This window comes from Phoca vitulina, unplaced genomic scaffold, assembly GCF_004348235.1.
Source record: "Phoca vitulina isolate PV1807 unplaced genomic scaffold, GSC_HSeal_1.0 scaffold48, whole genome shotgun sequence".
Taxonomy (NCBI): domain Eukaryota; kingdom Metazoa; phylum Chordata; class Mammalia; order Carnivora; family Phocidae; genus Phoca; species Phoca vitulina.
In genome coordinates, this window is record NW_022589751.1 from 6,608,326 (window position 1) to 6,626,157 (window position 17,832).

Genomic DNA, 17,832 nt, shown 5'->3' on the forward strand with positions numbered 1-17,832 from the left:
GTGGGAAGCTGTAGAGGGTACCGCAGGCATGACCTTCTCTTCCTTCTCCAGCCAGGGCTTCCTGAGAAGATTTTATTTTATTTTATTTTGCTTTATTTTCTAATTAAAGAAATGTATCTGTATCAGACTGTTGTCACAACAGAGGAAATTAAAATTCAGTATATGAACTTCCTCCCTACTTGAACTTTTTAAAGAATTATCTATAAATCAGATAATCTCCATTATATTTCTATTAATTGTTTCAGCTTTATTCTATGTTAATTTGTTTAATAGATTTAATAAATTTGTTTAGTAAATTGTTTACCTTGAGGATGTATAGATTTTGAAAATTCTTTATCAGGATCATTTTACTTTAATAATAAATGAAAACCATATGTAGTAATGTAGGACTTGTACAATAATGTTTTTTAAAGTTGCTGCTTTTTAAAGAATTTCCTGTTAACTGTTGCTTATCAGTAGGTGGACTGTAGCAGATTCAGTCTTCAAATAATTTTGGTATTATCTTTTGTTCAGATTAAATACTTGGTTGATAAAACAATATATTTATTTGCTGTAAATAAACAGAAGCTACAAAAGAGAACTAAACCCAAATTTATTTCCTGTCTTTTCTTTGGAAGCTAGGCCTGAGGCCATTTTCCCTATCTTTGGAATGATGGAAATATGGTTAGCTGTGGGCAGGAGCATAGGAAAAGAAATGGTAGAAGTGTTGGCCAGGAGATTAGTTAGAATTTCAGATTAGTAAGATGGAAAAGATAAAACCTAAGTTAAGTATAAGAGAATAAAATTTGAAGCCAGCATTCAGAAGAATGCAGAGATTCTGAATCTAGAGACTGTCATTATCTCAGAGAACTATGTAGGTTAGGAAAGCCCTAGGAAAGTAGAACCAAGAGTGGATATTACCTCACTGTTAAGGTATAATGAAGTGTGGGATTTAAAAGCTTTTCTCTAAAGTGATCATCTTTCTCCTCCATTGTTGACCTTCAAGGTACTAACAGGACTGATGCAATCAGGGGAGCCTCTGATTCTTCTTGTAGCACCTCCTGTATCTTCTCAGGATACTAAGTCTTTCTGACTGCCTCTGATTAGTGAGTGTTTTTCTGCACTGGAGAGTTATGCAACATTATATTCTTGTCTTCAGCATTACAGTGTTTTCAATACTTTTTCTCCTAAGTCTAGACAAGGAGTTTTATGTATGCCATGAGGATAAAAAACACAATCACTTGGTAAGGTTTTTTCAGCACAAGGATGTAAACGATAGTTCAAGAGTTCATGTTCTATTATACAATCTGTTTCATTGTTAAACTTATCTTCTCTGACTTGTTTTTCATAGACCAGTTTTGGACTTTCTGCCTAGGCCATCCACCAGGTCATGGGCCCTGGGATTTGAGGTTTATGAGAATTTTCCTGCTGAAAGGGAATAGACTCTTCCTAGTTTACTACCATTATTTTCTTGTAAAAAGAATCAAGCTCCCTACCTCTGCAACTTAAACAGAACTTCATCACAGAAACCTTTTCTAAGCATGTCTTAATTCCATTATCTCATGTCCCATTTGTGGATTTACTTGTTATATATTCTCTTGAATATCCTGTAGGCCCATCAAACCTAGCATTTCTAAAAGTAAACTCACTATCTTCTTACAAAATCTATTTTTCCTATATTTCTTATGTCCCGTAGTAATATGTCCTACTTTCATAAGCCAGAAACTGGGGAGTACTTTAGACTTTTCAGGAGTATTTATATTCTTTATGTAATTTTTTTCTAAGTCCTACTTAGTAACTATCAATTCTGCTTCTCAATATCTGTAGATTCCTTCTCTCTACATACCTGGACTGTTGTTATATCAGATTAATTATTCTCCTTATCTCTAGTCTTTTCTCCACTTATTATTCTAAAATGCAAGTATGACCACTTTCTCTTCAGTGAAAGAGAAAGTTCTCTGAGTCCTACATAGTTCTCTGACATAATGACAGTCTCTAGATTCAGAATCTCTGGATTCTTCTGAACGCTGGCTTCAAATTTTATTCTCTTATACTTAATTTAGGCTTTATCTTTTCCAGCTTACTAATCTGAAATTCTAACTCTAATCTCCTGGCCAACACTTCTACCATTTCTTTTCCTATGCTCCTCCCCACAGCTAACCATATTTCCATGTGACCCTTTACCTAAATCTAAATTCTTCAGTATGAAACAAAAGCCTCATCTCCTGATACTCCTTCTTCCTGTGATATAACAGTATTGGATCTCTTACAAATTTTTGAATACACAATATGTTTCCTCTACCTAGAAGGCTTTCCATTTTCCCAAATTTCACGTCTGAAGAATTCCTGCTTTTTTTCCCAAAAGCTGGCTTAAGCATCACCTTGTCTGTGGAATCTGTTTTCCTCTGTCTCACTCCTGCCAGCAAGAGATGGTCACTTCCTCCTTGGTGTATATATCCCTTCTATTTTTCACACTATAATTGTTTATTTTGTATCCTTAACTAGACAGTGAGTTTGGGGTTTTTTTTAAAGATTTTTTTTTTTTTTTGAGAGAGAGAGCACATGCACACACATGAGCAGGGGAGAGGGGCAGACGGAGAGGGAGAAGCAGACTCCCTGCTTATCAGGGAGCCTGGTGCTGGGCTCTATCCCAGGACCCTGAGATCATCACCTGAGCAGAAGACAGATGCTTAACTGACTGAGCCACCCAGGCCCCCCTACACAGTGAGTTTTTTAAGTGAGGGATTATATCCTATTTATTTTTACCTTCTTGGGGTCTAGTACCATGCCTAAAATGAGTGGCACAAAAAGTTATTTTTTTGAAGGATCTTAGAGTTGAGTCTTAGCTTCTCCAGGGAGAATTTTTTAAAGTAAAAAAACAGGCTTGTACTTGTAGCGTTTTTTGGTTTTTGTTTTTTCCCCTCTTTCTTGTGAGAGATGAATGCACTATGAGTAGCCTGATGTTTAATTAACAATTAAATACCTAAAATTCATAGTCTCAGTTCACATTTTCCATATTGTATTTTCTGGCACACATTTTAATAATGTCCTTTAGGGGAAAACAGGAGACTAAATGGTCAAATAAGTTTTGGAAATCCGGGTTAAAGTTAAGTATATTCCTTTAGTTATGAATTGTAAATCTATAAAGGGGATACAATATATAATGTGTATTTAACTAATTTGAGCATAGAACCTTTTTTCAAGAAATACTTGTAGAGGGACGCCTGGGTGGCTCAGTTGGTTAAGCGACTGCCTTCGGCTCAGGTCATGGTCCTGGAGTCCTGGGATCGAGTCCTGCATCAGGCTCCCTGCTCAGCCGGGAGTCTGCTTCTCCCTCTGACCCTCCCCCCTCTCATGTGCTCTCTCTCTCTCATTCTCTCTCTCAAATAAATAAATAAAATCTTTAAAAAACAAAAGAAATACTTGTAGATACTGTGTGAAATGTTAGTTTTGTACATACCACAGTTTGGAAGCAATGCTTTTAAAGAATGATTTAAACTCTGAAAACAGAAAATCATTGACAAAGTTTGGACAGCTTGATACTATAGTTCCTTCTGTGGGGTTAGTGGACATTTCATAGAGTTGGGATTTTGGCCAAGAGTGAACCAGTCCCTCCCACCAACACACACATATGCCGACTCAGGAGGTAAATGGTCCCATGTAACTTCAGGGCTTCAGAAAATTAAAAATTTTTTTCACTACTGATAATCACTGAAGTTAAGGCAGGATGTTTTATGTACATTCATGCATATATCATATCTTTTTAATTTTTCTGGTATTTTAAATTTTATGTAGCTGGTTTTTCACTTAAAAAGGAATTAGTGGTACTTCTTTTTTAAAACTGACAATATTCCAAACCAAAGGTCATGAAAATAATTGGATCGTTATTTAACTTGACTCACTGAAATGAAGAGGAGTATACTCTTTGGTAATTGATATAAAGCTAACTCTAGGATGGGAAACAAAGTCTAAACAATGGAACTATTAGATATGGACTTTAAAATTAGCATAGTCAAGGGGTGCCAGGGTGGCTCAATCGTTAAGCGTCTGCCTTCGGCTCAGGTCATGATCCCAGGGTCCTGGGATCGAGCCCCGCGTCGGGCTCCCTGCTCTGCGGGAGGCCTGCTTCTCCCTCTCCCACTCCCCCTGCTTGTGTTCCCTCTCTCGCTGTGTCTCTCTGTCAAATAAATAAATAAAATCTTAAAAAAAAAAAAATTAGCATAGTCAAGGAATTATAAGACAAGATGGAGAATTTTGGCAGATCATTGGAAACCATAAAGCAAACCATCTGTGAATTCTAGAACTGAAAATACATTACAAATTAAGAACTCAGTGTGTAGTTGGCAAGACAGATTAGAGCTGAAGAGAGAATTAATGAACCAGAAGTAGGTCAGAGGAAAATACCCAAATTGAGGCTCAGAGAGACAAAAGGATGTAAAGTAAAGAGTTTAAAGACGTATAAGATGGGAAGATTTAACAGATGTGTAATCGTAGTCCAGAAAGGAGAAGAAAGAGTGATAGACATAAATAATATAGCAGACCTTGAAGCCATGGATTCAAAAAGTGCTGTGAATTCTAAGCAGGAGAAATGCAAAAATCCCATACTTAGGCATATAATAGTAAAATATTAGAAAGGTAAAAGAAGAAAAATCTTAAAAGCAGCCAGAGGGAAAATTTTATTGCCTTCAAAAGAGTAATAATAATACTAATCTTTAGCTGACTTCTCAGCAGAATTAATGGAAGCCAAAAGACAGTGAGCTAATATCTAAAGTGCTGATAAACCTTATCTGTCAACCTAGAATTGTTTACCCACCAAAAATTTCTTTTAGAAATGGAGGTGAAATGGGAGTGCCTGGCTGGCTCAGTTGGTAGAACATGTGACTCTCGACCTTGGAGTCAGGAGTTTGAGCCCCATGTTGTGGGTAGAGTTTACTTTAAAAAAAAAAGATGAAGGTGAAATGAAGATATTTTTTCAGATAAACAAAAACCTAGAGGATTTATTTCTAGTAGACCTACAAAAAAGAAATATTATTTTCAGACAGAAAGAAAATTATCCCAGTTAGAAACCCAGAGGTGTAGCAAATAAACAGAAAGGGCAACTCTTTTGGGTAAAATTGCATATGTTATGTTGGCTGTATAAAACAACATCTTATGGGGTTTACATATTTATAGAATTAACAGTGCAGGGGCGCCTGGGTGGCTCAGTTGTTGAGCTCTGCCTTCGGCTCAGGTCATGATCCCAGGGTCCTGGGATTGAGCCCCGCGTCGGGCTCCCTGCTCGCCGGGAAGCCTGCTTCTCCCTCTCCCACTCCCCCTGCTTGTGTTCCCTCTCTCGCTGTGTCTCTCTCTGTCAAATAAATAAAATCTTTAAAAAAAAAAACTCAATTGAAACCAGAAAATATTTTGAATTATAATGAAAGTATGATATATCAAAACTTGTAGGATGCAGCAAAAGTCATGTTTAAGGGAAATTTATAGCCTTAAATTTATGAATTAGGAAAGAACAGCTGAAATCAATGATCTAAGTATCCACCTGAAGGAGTTAGAGAAAGAATAGCAAATTAAATTCAAAGAAAGTAGAAGGATATGACACAAACAGCACAGGCAGCAGAAACTAAACAAGTGGGTCTACACCAAACTAAAAAGTTTCTGCACATCAAAGGAAGCAGTTAACAGTGTGAAAAGACAGTCCCCAGAACGGGAGAAAATAGTTGCAAACTATGTCTGATTAGGGATTAATTTCCACAATATGTAAAGAAACCTACAACTCAGTAGCAAAAAAACCTTAATCATCTGATGTAAAAATCAGCTAGGGACTTGAATAGACATTTCTCCGAAAAAGATAACACAAATTGCCAGCAGGTATATGAAAAAGTGCTCAACATCACCAACCATTAGGGAAATGCAAATCAAAATCACAATAGGACATATCACCTCCCACCTCTCATGATTGCTGTTATCAAACAAAAGACAACGTTGGCAAGTGTGTTAAGAAATTGGAACCTTGCATACTGTTGAGGGAATGCAAAACTATATGGCTGCTATTTTGAAAAGGTTCCTCAAAAGGTTAAAAATAGAACTACAGTATGATCCAAGAATCCTACTTCTGGGTGTTTATCCAAAAGAATTGAAATTAGAATCATGAGAAAGATTAGCACTCCCATGCTCATGCATCATTATTCACAATATCCAAGATGTGGAAACAATACAGATGTCCATTGACAGATAAATGGATTAAGAAAATGCAGTATATACATACAGTGGTGTATGGTATACTGTTCAGTCCTTAAAAAGGAAATTATGAGGTATCTAAAATAGAAAAATTCAGGGGCGCATGGGCGGCTCAGTCGTTAAGCGTCTGCCTTTGGCTCAGGTCATGATCCCAGGGTCCTGGGATCGAGCCCCACATAGGGCTCCCTGCTGTGCGGGAAGCCTGCTTCTCCCTTTCCCATTCCCCCTGCTTGTGTTCCCTCTTTCACTGTGTCTTTCTGTCAAATAAAATCTTTAAAAAAAATAAAAATAAATAAAATAGAAAAATTCATAGAATCAAAGAGTGGAATAGTGGTTGCCAGGAACTGGGAGGAAAGGGGAGTGAGTTACTAATCAACAGGCATAAAGTTTCAGTTAAGCAAGATGAATAAGCTCTACAAGTCTGCTGTGCAACATTGTACCTATAGTTAGCAATGATGTATTATATTATTAATATATTAATATATTAGTATATGTTAATTATGTAATAATGTATTAATGTAATGTACACTTAAAAACATGAGATACAGTAAAATAAAATTTAAAAAAAGAAAATGGAAGGAAATAATCAAGAGTAGAAATCAGTGTAATAGAAAACAGAATACATTAGGGAGGATCAAAAAGCCAAAAGTTGGTTCTTAGTCTTTTCAAATAATACTGATAAACCCTGGTACAACTGTTCAGAAAGAAGAGTGAGAGCATAAATACTGAATAAAAAATGAGACATCACTCCAGATCCTACACCCAAAGCCATTAAAAAGATAGGAAAATATGAAATTCTTTTTTTTTTTTAAAGATTTTACTTATTTGACAGTGACACAGCGAGAGAGGGAACACAAGCAGGGGGAGTGGGAAAGGGAGAAGCAGGCTTCCTGCTGAGCAGGGAGCCTGACGCGGGGCTCAATTCCAGGACCCCAGGATCATGACCTGAGCCGAAGGCAGACGCTTAACGACTAAGCCACCCAGGCGCCCCAAGAAAATATGAAATTCTTGAACCAGTTTTGACCATAATAAATGTTATAATAATCTGAATTTTTCTTTTTTCCAAAATAGGCACAACAGCAGAAGATCTTCAATGTTGCTCTACAGAAGCAAAATAATGTAAAATTTGGGAAGAATATGTACATAAATGATAGAATTCCAGAAGAAAGGAATGAAGTTGAATTGAAACCTGGATTTGAGGAAGAGGATGAGAATGAAGAGGAGGTGATGGAAGTTCCTTCCTTCCTTTTCCCCTCCCTCTTTTTCCTCTTCCCTTCTTTATTTAGGATTTTTTAAATTTTGAGTTGTAATGTATGTCTGTATGACTCTCAGTCTTCCCGTGTGAAAATTGAATTTATGTAGATCAGTTTGTAATGAGGTATTAGGGCAGTGTGTCATCTGAAATATTAGACTGCATAGTTGACAGATAAATAGTATATATTCTAGATTATATTTATAAGCTATAGATAGTTGAACCTAGTTGTTCTACCATAATTAGCAGTGAAATTGTAAATGTAATGATTTTTTTGTAGTGATCACTCATTTTAATTATCTGTGGCAAACATTTAATTTCATGATGGCTTGGCCTTGCTGGTTAGACTAATTCTGGAAAGCCTACCTTTTTTCCCCTTTGGTGCTGAGATAACTGCAAAATGGTTCTAGTAGATTAAAGTTTTTTAATTCTTAAAAAAGTCTTAGCTCTAGAAAGCTTGAAGTTAATAAGTATTCACTTTCTTTCATCTTCTGTATCTAAATTTATTCCTAATTTTATTTGCTTCTTTTACTCTCTACATAAAGTCTTCTGTTGAGCCTACTTTTTGGCTTTTCCTTTGAATTTTTTTGAATTTAGTTAATATCATGAGAAGCCTATTCATAAGTTTTGCCTTGTCAGTGAGATTTTAAATTCTTTTTCTAAGGACTTAGTCGGGGCCCAGTATGAACTTTTAATTAATTGATAGAAGAAACCATATGAATATGTGCCCATGGCCTTCTCTGTGGTTGGAGAACAACTGAGAGTTCAGTATATATGTTTCTACTATATGCCTGAGGATGAGTGAAACTATATGTATTTATGTGTGTGTGTGTGTGTGTGTGTGTGTACACATGTGTGTGTTTATGTATATATATATGTGAATGTATATATGTGTGTTTATGTATATATATATGTACATTCACATATATATATACACACACACACATATGTGTGTGTGCATATGCAATGGATGTCTGATATTGTAGGGGATACAGACAAATGAACTGCCTTAGACAGTTTAATATCTTCTTAAAAGGGAATTAGTGTGTCCTGATTAGTCTCCAGAAATTAATGTTTTCGAAATTTACTTTTTTGTTCTTTTTTAATCAGTATTCAGAGAATCTCTATATTCTCTTCTCCTAAGCATGTTTGAGATACATAATCTCTGTCCTTTAATTACTTTATAATCTGAAACACTCAACAATAATGATAAATACATAAAGAGTGAATTATTGAACTAGTGCCAAAACAGTTACAAAGGCATTGTGTTTATATTGTAATGTTTTTATAGTTGATAAATGTTATAACAGGAAGTCCATGAATCTCTTTGCTGTCTTTAACTTATATTATCCAACAGTAAGCTAGTAGTTTGATGATTTTTATTTTTATTTATTTTATATTTTTATTATTTAAAAATTTTTTTTGAGGGGGGAGGGTTAGAGGGAAAGGGAGAATCTTTTTTTCTCTCTCTCTTTTTTTTTCAGAGAGTGAGTGTGGGGGGATAGAGGGTAGGGTGAGGCAGAGGAGAGGGAGAGAATCTTAAGCAGGCTCCATGCCCAGCGTGGAACCCGTTGTGGGATTCAGTCCCATGACCTTGAGATCATGACCTGAGCCAAAATCAAGAGTCAGACACTTAACCAACTGGGCCACCCAGCTACCCCAAGTTTGATAATTTTTAAAATGTGGTTTTATAAGAAGGGCATGTGTTGTGATGAGCACTGAGTGCTATATGCAACTGATGAATCGTTGAACACTACATCAAAAACTAATGATGTACTATATGTTGGCTAATTGAACATAATAGAAAAAATAAATAAATAAAATGAAGTTGGAAAAAAAAAAAAAGAAACAATAAGAGAAAAATGTATACCAGCTTGCTTAGAGTTCTCGTCTCCAGAAGTGGAATTGGGTTTATTTTCCTTCTTTGTAGTCTTATGCATTGGCTACATTTAGAGTAATTAATATGTATTACTTTGGTAATCAGAAAAAAATTGTTATTTCACAAATATACCTAAATAATAAACAATGAATGTCATAAAAAATGTGGTTTTATTTTTCAGGTCTTAACTGTTCAGGATCTGGTTGATTTTTCCCCTGTTTACCGATGTTTGCACATTTATTCTGTTTTGGTGAGTACCTTTTGTATATGTATATTGTGTGTGTGTGTGTACACATGTATATATATACACATAAATATTTGTGTAATAAAAAAGATATGTATGCATTTTAGGCCTGCTTTTCTAAAGACTGGCCATAAGCTCAGTAAGCTGTAAATCTTCATGCATAAGTATTTTAAATATCCCCTGTGAGTAAGGCACTTACTTTTTTCTTTATCATAGTCTGCTTTCAAGTGATGTATCACTTCATCTGTAAGAACCTTATAATAGTATACTTCCATTTCACCCTTCTTGTATTTGTGCTATTGTATCACAATTGCTTTTAAATATATTGTGTCTACATTTGCTTACTCCTTCTACATTGTATTCATTTTTGATTAAATAATTCTTTTAAAAGATAGTAACATTATTTTGATATAATTCATATACCAAAAAATTTACCCCTTTAAAGTATATGATTCAGTGGTTTTAGCATATTTATGAGGATGTGCAACTATTAAAACTAATTCCACAACATTTCATTTCTGAAGAAGGAAACCTCTTACCAATTAACAGTCACTCCTCATTCTCCCCTACCTCCAGTCCCTGGCAACCACTCATTTACTTTCTTTCTCTACGGATTTGCCTATTCTGGATTTTTCATATAAATAGAATCATAGTAAGTGTGGTCTTTTGTGTCTTGGCCTCTTTCACATAGTTGGAAGTTAAGGTTATTGATTGAGATCTTTCTTCTTTTTTAATACATTTACAGCTATAAATTTCCTTCTAACCACTGCTTTAGCTGCATTCCATGAGTTCTGGTATGTTGTGTTTTTGTTTCCATTCATCTCAAAATATTTTCTAAATTCTTGTTATTTGTTCTATAACCCATGGGTATTTAGGAGTATATTGTTTCATTTCCCTATGTTTGTGAATTTCCAAAAAGTTCTTCTGTTACTAATTCCAAATTTAATCTTACTGTGGTCAGAGATCATATTTTTTATGACTTCAGTCCTTTTAAATTTATGGAGGCTTGTTTTATGGCCTAACATATGGTTTATCCTGGAGAATGTTCCATGTGCACTTGAGAAGAATGTGTATCTGGCTGTTGTTGGGTGGTGTGTTCTGTAGACATCTGTTAGGTCTAGTTGATTTAATATTGTTATTCAGGTCTTCTCTTTCCTTGTTGATCTTCTTACTATCTATCTGTTATTGAAAGTGGTAATATTGAAGTCTCTAACTGTAACTGTTGAATTACCTGTTCTTCCTTTAGTTTTGCCAATTTTCATTCATGTATTTTTGAGGCTCTGTTTTTAGGTGCATATATGTTTATAATTGTTATATCTTCATGATGGATTAACTTTTTTTCATTATAAAATGTCGTTCTTTGTGTATTTTTTTGGTTTAAAGTCTATTTTGGCTGATTAGTATAGCTACTGTAATTCTCTTTTGGTTACTGTTGCCATGGTATGTTTTTCCATACTTTTATTTTAAATCACTTTGTGTTTTTGAATCTAAAGTGTGTCTCTTTTGAATAGCATATAGATGGATTTTTAAGAATCCAGTCTGCCAATTTCTGCCTTTTGATTGAAGTGTTTAGTTCTTTTGCATTTAATGTAATTACTGATATGGCCAGATTTATGCCTACTATTTGCTTTATGTATCATGTCTTTTTTGTTCTATTCCTCCATTACTGTCTTCTTTTGCCTTAAAGAGGTATTTTCTCATGAACCATTTTAATTCTCTTGTCATCTTTTTTAACATATATATGCAGTAATATATAATATGTAATATATTAATATATAATTAATAGTAACATAAATATATAGATGTATAAGTGTATTATTACATATAAATATATAAAAATATATAAATATAAGACATAATAGTTAATATGTATATATACACACACATATAATATATATAGTATTTTCTTAGTGTTTGCCCTGGAGATTATAATTAATATCCTACCTTAAAACAATCTAGTTCATATTAATCGTTCTCCTGTGTTATTATTGAGATACTAATTACATCTTTATACATTATAAACCATAATATAATTATTTCTTTATGCAATTGTTTTCTTAATCAGAAGAATGGAGTTACAAATTATACTGTCTTTATATTTACCTCTATATTACCTTAACTGGGACTCTTTTATTTCTTCATGTGAATTAGTGTTACTGCCTAGTGTCCTTTTATTTTTGCCTAAAGCACTACCTTTAGTATCTCTTTTAGGGAAGGTCAACTAGCATCAAATTCTCTCAGTTTTTGTTTATCTGGGAATGTCTTAATTTCTCCTTTGCTTTTTAAGAGTAGTTTTGCTAGATACAGAATTTTTGGTCTTTTTCTTTCAGCACTTAGAAAATGTCTACAGAAGGCATTTAGAGTTAAGGTGTTTTGAGATTTGGATTATTCACTGAAATTGGATTAAATTGAAATTGAAATAATTAAAAAGAAATGGTAATTATGTTAATTAGAGCAAATAGAATTATCTTCATTAGTTAACGTCTTTTGGCCCTCTATTAAAGACAGGACCAACTCTGTACTTATGAACTGAGGTAAAGGCAATAAGCACAATATCAATGTAAACTTACTATTTTACAAATTAGTGATGTTTCAAGTGTATTGAGCATTATTGAGTAGACATGTAAAATTTTTTTCTTTTTAAAGCTGTAATAAATTGTACCATTGTATAAAAACAGTAATACTTTTAGTCTATTCTGTGGTGAAATAATTCTTCAAATGTGTATGATTATAAACTTTAACTGCTCAGATTCTTTTCAAATTTAGTATTTTATCTTTTATAACGTCAGGTAGTAGTATATACATTTAACTATATTAAACCTGAGGCAAATAGAGGGTAGGTTCTATCAAGATTACATTGCTATATGTAGTAACATTGAAAAATTGGCTTCCAGTTGTCTGATCTCAATTTTTTGTTTTTTGGGGTTTTTTTGCCTTGTTTTGTTTCTAAACTAGATTGTATTGGCTTCTAATCAGGATGAAGTTCTTAATTATCTCAGTTGTTAAATTGGCCTGTGTTGTGGTTTGATTCTTTTAAAACTCCTTTCAAATTAGATGTTTTCCGATAGGTTTTTGGATTTGGTGGAGAAGAATGATTTTTGGCTTTGATAATGCTTAATTTTTCTGTCTTGTATGGGCCCAGTAAACTGCAGTGAGTGCCCATAGGCACTTCTGTTACTTTGTATTATCCTTTTTCTGTATGATCCACAAAGATAGTGACCATGTGAGTGTCGTGTATTGTTCTTTCCCTAGTGCTTTTCATTGCATCTGATATTTCATAAAGATTTGCTGAATTAGTAATTGGCTCTTTTAAAAAAATTTTTTTTATTAACATATAATGTATTATTTGTTTCAGGGGTACAAGTCTGTGATTCATCAGTCTTAAAACAATTCACAGTGCTCACCATAGTACCTACCCTCCCCATTGTCCATCACCCAGCCACCCCATCCCTCCCACCCCCCACCATTCCAGCAACCCTCAGTTTGTTTCCTGAGATTAAGAGTCTCTTATGGTTTAACACACACTCAATTTTTAATAAATTATTTTATGTATCTTTACCCTGGTAACTTATATCAACAGGCACTAAGCCCTCTGGGAAAGAATATATCTTTATAGCTGGTGCAAAAAAGTGTTGAACCAACGGATACTATGTGAGGTTTCAGTGTGGCTTCTCTGAAAATGATACATTGGGTATTAAATTACAGTTTCACTGTTCATGATTTAAAATGAAAGAAACAGAAAGCACAATTATATGATCAAAATAATTTAAAGTCAATTGTAGAGAACCAATAGAATGATAGAAAGTTTTAGACTCTAGTCAAATTTGTGATTTTTCAGAAATCTATGATTCAGATAGTCAAATATTTTAAATAAATGATTACTCTCAGAATTTGTTATAATAACTAACTTAATTTATAATTTTCAATAACTTACTTTTAGGTCTCTCTATATTTTTATATCTTTATAATATACAGAATCTATAAACTTAAGAAAGCTGCGTTTTAAAAGATGTCAGTTTTGAATAATTCAGGCAGGACTTTTTCCCCTTTTTACTGTGTAAGCGAGGTTTTACTATTCTATAAATGTAAATAAACTTTCATTAGCATAAAAACTTCTGGTTGGTATATATGACCAAAAATTGGTAAAAGTAAAATGACCAAAATTTAGTAAAGCTAATTCCTCCGTTGTTATTATAGTCAGTTAACTTTCATTTGTTATTTCATTTAAGCTACTTTCTAGTAGTAACCGGGCACTTCACTGGGTCATCAGTTCTAGTATCTACCTGACACTGCGCCTGCATTTGCTCCTTTATTTTCCCAATTTGATGCGTACTCTATGATATTTGGTATTTTGAGATGAACTCTGAGTACAAAGCTGTACCATGACATAGGATGTCAGTTGTTGGTGTGACTGGATGTACTTGCATCAATAAAAGAACATGTTTCACCCCTAAAAAAAAAATTGCTCTGCAGTATAACTTATCCTTTAGAGTTTTACTGTGGGATCAGGCTGACGTCTGTTTTCTTGAAGACTTTTTTGCCTAAATCTGGCACCCTTGATTGACTTCCTCTCATTCCCTCTCTTGCTTTCCTCACTTCTTGAACAGTCTCCCTTTTGAGCACTTCCTTATTGTATCACTTGGTGTCTGTTTCTAGAAAAGCTACCTTTTATATTATTAGCTCATATTATATTATCTATTGCTGTGCATATATTATTTCACATGGTCAGCTATCTGGGAATGGCTTAGCTGGGTGGTTCTGGTTCAGGGTCTCTCATGAGGTTCCAGTCAAGATGTCAGTGAGGACTGTCGTCATCTGAAGCTTGACAGGGCCTGGGGGATTTGCTTCTGTTATGACTGTTGGCAGAAGGCCTCAGTTCCTTGCCACATGGGCTGTCCACAAAGCTGAGTGACAATCCTCCTGACATGGCAGCTGGCTTCCCTAGAATGAGTGATCTGAGGGAGGCTGATATGGAAGCCATAATGTCCTTTATAATCTAATATCAGAAGTGACATACCTTACTTTTTTTTTTTTAAGATTTTATTTCTTTTATTAGAGAGAGAGCATGAATGGGGAGAGGGGCAGGGGGAGAGGGAGAGAAGCAGACTCCCCACTGAGTGCAGAGGCCAGTGCAGGGCTCGATCTCACAACTCTGAGGTCGTGACCTGAGCCGAAACCAAGAGTCAGGCGCTTAACCGAATAAGCCACTCAGGCGCCCCACCTTTACTTCTGCTACATCCTACTGGTCACATAGATCAACCCTGGTAGAATGTGGGATGGGACTACACAAGAGATCTTTGGGGGCCATCTTGGAGGCTACCATACTTACTTCATAAAAGAAATACCTACCCTTCACTGATACCCATTGTATTGATCCTTCACTGCTACTACCATTGTGCATTCTTGATGTGTAAAAACCTCCAAGATGCCAAATAAAGGAGAAGTCTCCTTTAATGATTAACTTAAGGGACTGTACACATAAGGGTTTCTTTCTTTTCTTGTCCAGAAAAGGATAAACCATGTTAGAAACACTATATTTTGTTCTGTGGTGGGATATTCTTAGTTCTGATACATGGTAGGTAGTAATGACATAGGTGGGAGTAATGACAATTTTCATTTAAGGTCCTTACCTCTTTTGTTCCCCAGCTGTTGACAATGAATATAGTGCTTTTAAGAGGGAGTACAATGAGAGTACAGAAGTGAGAACATAGGAAAATTTGAACACAAAACTGTGTCCTATGTGTTTAAATATAAACAGTGCTTTTGGCTAATCTTAATACTCATCCCTATGATGTGTCATTTTCTGTAAAGAAAAACCTTTAAACATCCAAAATAATATGAATTAGTGAAATAGAATCTTTTAAACATAACTGGAGTATTCTGAGGCTCCCAAAATTTTGAAATTACATTGACTAACCCATTCTTTCATATAAGTTGTGATTCAGAAAAACTGTTAAAAACCGTTTTGCCAAATTGTTACATGTGTGATATTTTTGACTTCATGTTAAAATAAAATAAAAGCTGGCTGCCAGACTGATTAGTTTCTAACATGATCACCATCTCTAACAAAATTCATGTGTTATTCCTGACTTTTATACTTGGTTTTATTTTCTTATTTCCAAAATTTAATACCAAAGTTTTATATCTGTCCACATATTTACTAAAGGCATATTGTATTTTTTATCATACTCCTCTTTTTGCAAATAACTTAGAATTCTGTCTGCGTTATTATAAATTATGAGAAACAGCATTTAAGTAATGGGAAGTGATTTATTACCTTGTTTTTAAGGTACATGAATGGATAAAACAATCATGTTGGATTTAAATAATCTTAATCTTAATGACTTTCATAATTTTTTAATTTATTTCTCAGTGGTTTTCATAATATTCCACAATGCATATTAACATGTTTATTTGAATTGAAACATGAAATTAGACTTTTCCTGAGGGATAGTAAATACAATTGACTTAATTGTTTGTTTGTAAGGACTGGGTTTGCTAATTAGGTTTTAGGGTGGGCATTTATTGGTAAATTAAATACACTAAATTTGCAGCTCCGAGTTTTTAACTAAAAAGTATGTTGCTGAGATGCCTGGTGGCTCATTCTGTTAAGTGTCTGACTTTGGCTCAAATCACGATCTTGGGGTCCTGGGATCAAGCCCTTAGTTGGGCTCCCTGCTCAGTGGGGAGTCTGCTTGTCCCTCTTCCTCTGCGCCTCCTCCTGCTTGTGCTCTTTCTGTCTCTCTCTCAAATAAATAAATAAAGTCTTAAAAAATAAATAATTAAATAAAGAAAAATAAAAAATACGTTGTTAGTTCCCAAAAAAAGCCCCATTCATCATATTAAGAGATTCATTTCCAATAAAAATTTACTTTTGGTTATATTAATTATCACATAATATAATACTTAGATTGTATTGATTAGTTATGTGCTAATTGTAATGATAATTCAACCTAGAAGGAGAAAACTACCTTAACACCTAAAGCTTTATGGCCTCAGAGATAAAATAAAAATAAAAACATATTATATTAGAAAATATAGTATTAGAAGGGTACCTGGCTGGCTCAGTCCATAGAGCATGTGACTCTTATCTTGAGGTCATGAGTTTGAGCCCTACAATATGGGATAGAGTTTACTTAAAAAAATAAATATAGTATTAAAAAAATAACACATTAAATTTGAAAAAAAACCAGTAAGAGTGGTAGTCTGGAATATAAGTTAAAAAAGAAAAAGGAGGGGCACGTGGGTGCCTCAGTCAGTTAAGCATCTGCCTTTGGCTCAGGTCATGATCCCAGGGTACTGGGATTGAGCCCCACATTGGGCTCTCTGCTCAGCAAGGAGTCTGCTTCTACCTCTCCCCCTCACCCCACTTGTGCTCTCTCAGTCTCTCTCAAATAAATAAATAAAATCTTTAAAAATTAAAAAAAAAAAAAAAGAAAGTAAAAGGAGGGTTACCTGGGTGGCTTAGTTGGTTACGCGTCCAACTCTTGATCTCAGCTCAGGTCTTGATCTCAGGCTGTGAGTTCAAGCCTCACATTGGGCTCCATGCTGGGTACAGAGCCTACTTAAAAAAAAAAAAAAGGAAAACTATAAACTTTCTAAATGTGAAAGAAGAGTGTGTTCATATGTTTTTTAAGTGATTGTAGGTAACCATTGGGTATGTTTAAATGAGGATGTAATAGTTTTATTTATAACATACTTGAAATTATATCCTTTACATTATTTAAACTCATAGTGAAAAAAATTTAGTTACCAAAATAAAACTGTGAGGGGGACCATAGTTTTTTTTAAATTCTTTTAAATGAGTATAAAAATACTGGAAGAATTGCCCTAAGGGATACCTAGGTAAACATTTTCTGCATTGTGAGTTTATTTTTTATGGCATTAAGAGAAGTCATTTTTTTATAACTACTTAAATATTAAAGAAAGTTATCAGAAAAAAATTTTTTTCAGTGAAAATATGAGTTTTGACTTTTTTCCCCTCTTGGATTGTCTTTTGGAGCCTTGAGTAAGGGAATGGGTTCCCAGCCTTTTCTTCTCATTCTGGGTGGATTCTCCTTTTAAACAGAGAGGAAGACAGAAGAAATGGGTATATAGTCATTCATTTACGTGTTCATTCATTCATTCAACAAATAGTAATTGCCTTCCATGTGCCAAACATTGTGCTAAGGGATCAGGATACAGTGGTGAACTAGTTGGACAGGACCATGTTCTAACAGACTTAGAGTGGTAAAGAGATCTCTCTCA

At 34.4% G+C, this 17,832-nt stretch overlaps 1 protein-coding gene across 11 annotated transcripts in view; it reads left to right on the plus strand.

Moving 5' to 3' along the window:
• EXOC6 (exocyst complex component 6) overlaps positions 1-17,832 on the plus strand; it is a 206,852-nt gene that overhangs the window by 56,283 nt on the left and 132,737 nt on the right. For all 11 annotated transcript variants that reach the window (XM_032432559.1, XM_032432560.1, XM_032432561.1 and 8 more), the window contains exons 7-8: positions 7,282-7,434; positions 9,523-9,591. In XM_032432559.1, the coding sequence (XP_032288450.1) occupies positions 7,282-7,434; positions 9,523-9,591 (222 nt within the window). The remainder of the gene's footprint in view (positions 1-7,281; positions 7,435-9,522; positions 9,592-17,832) is intronic.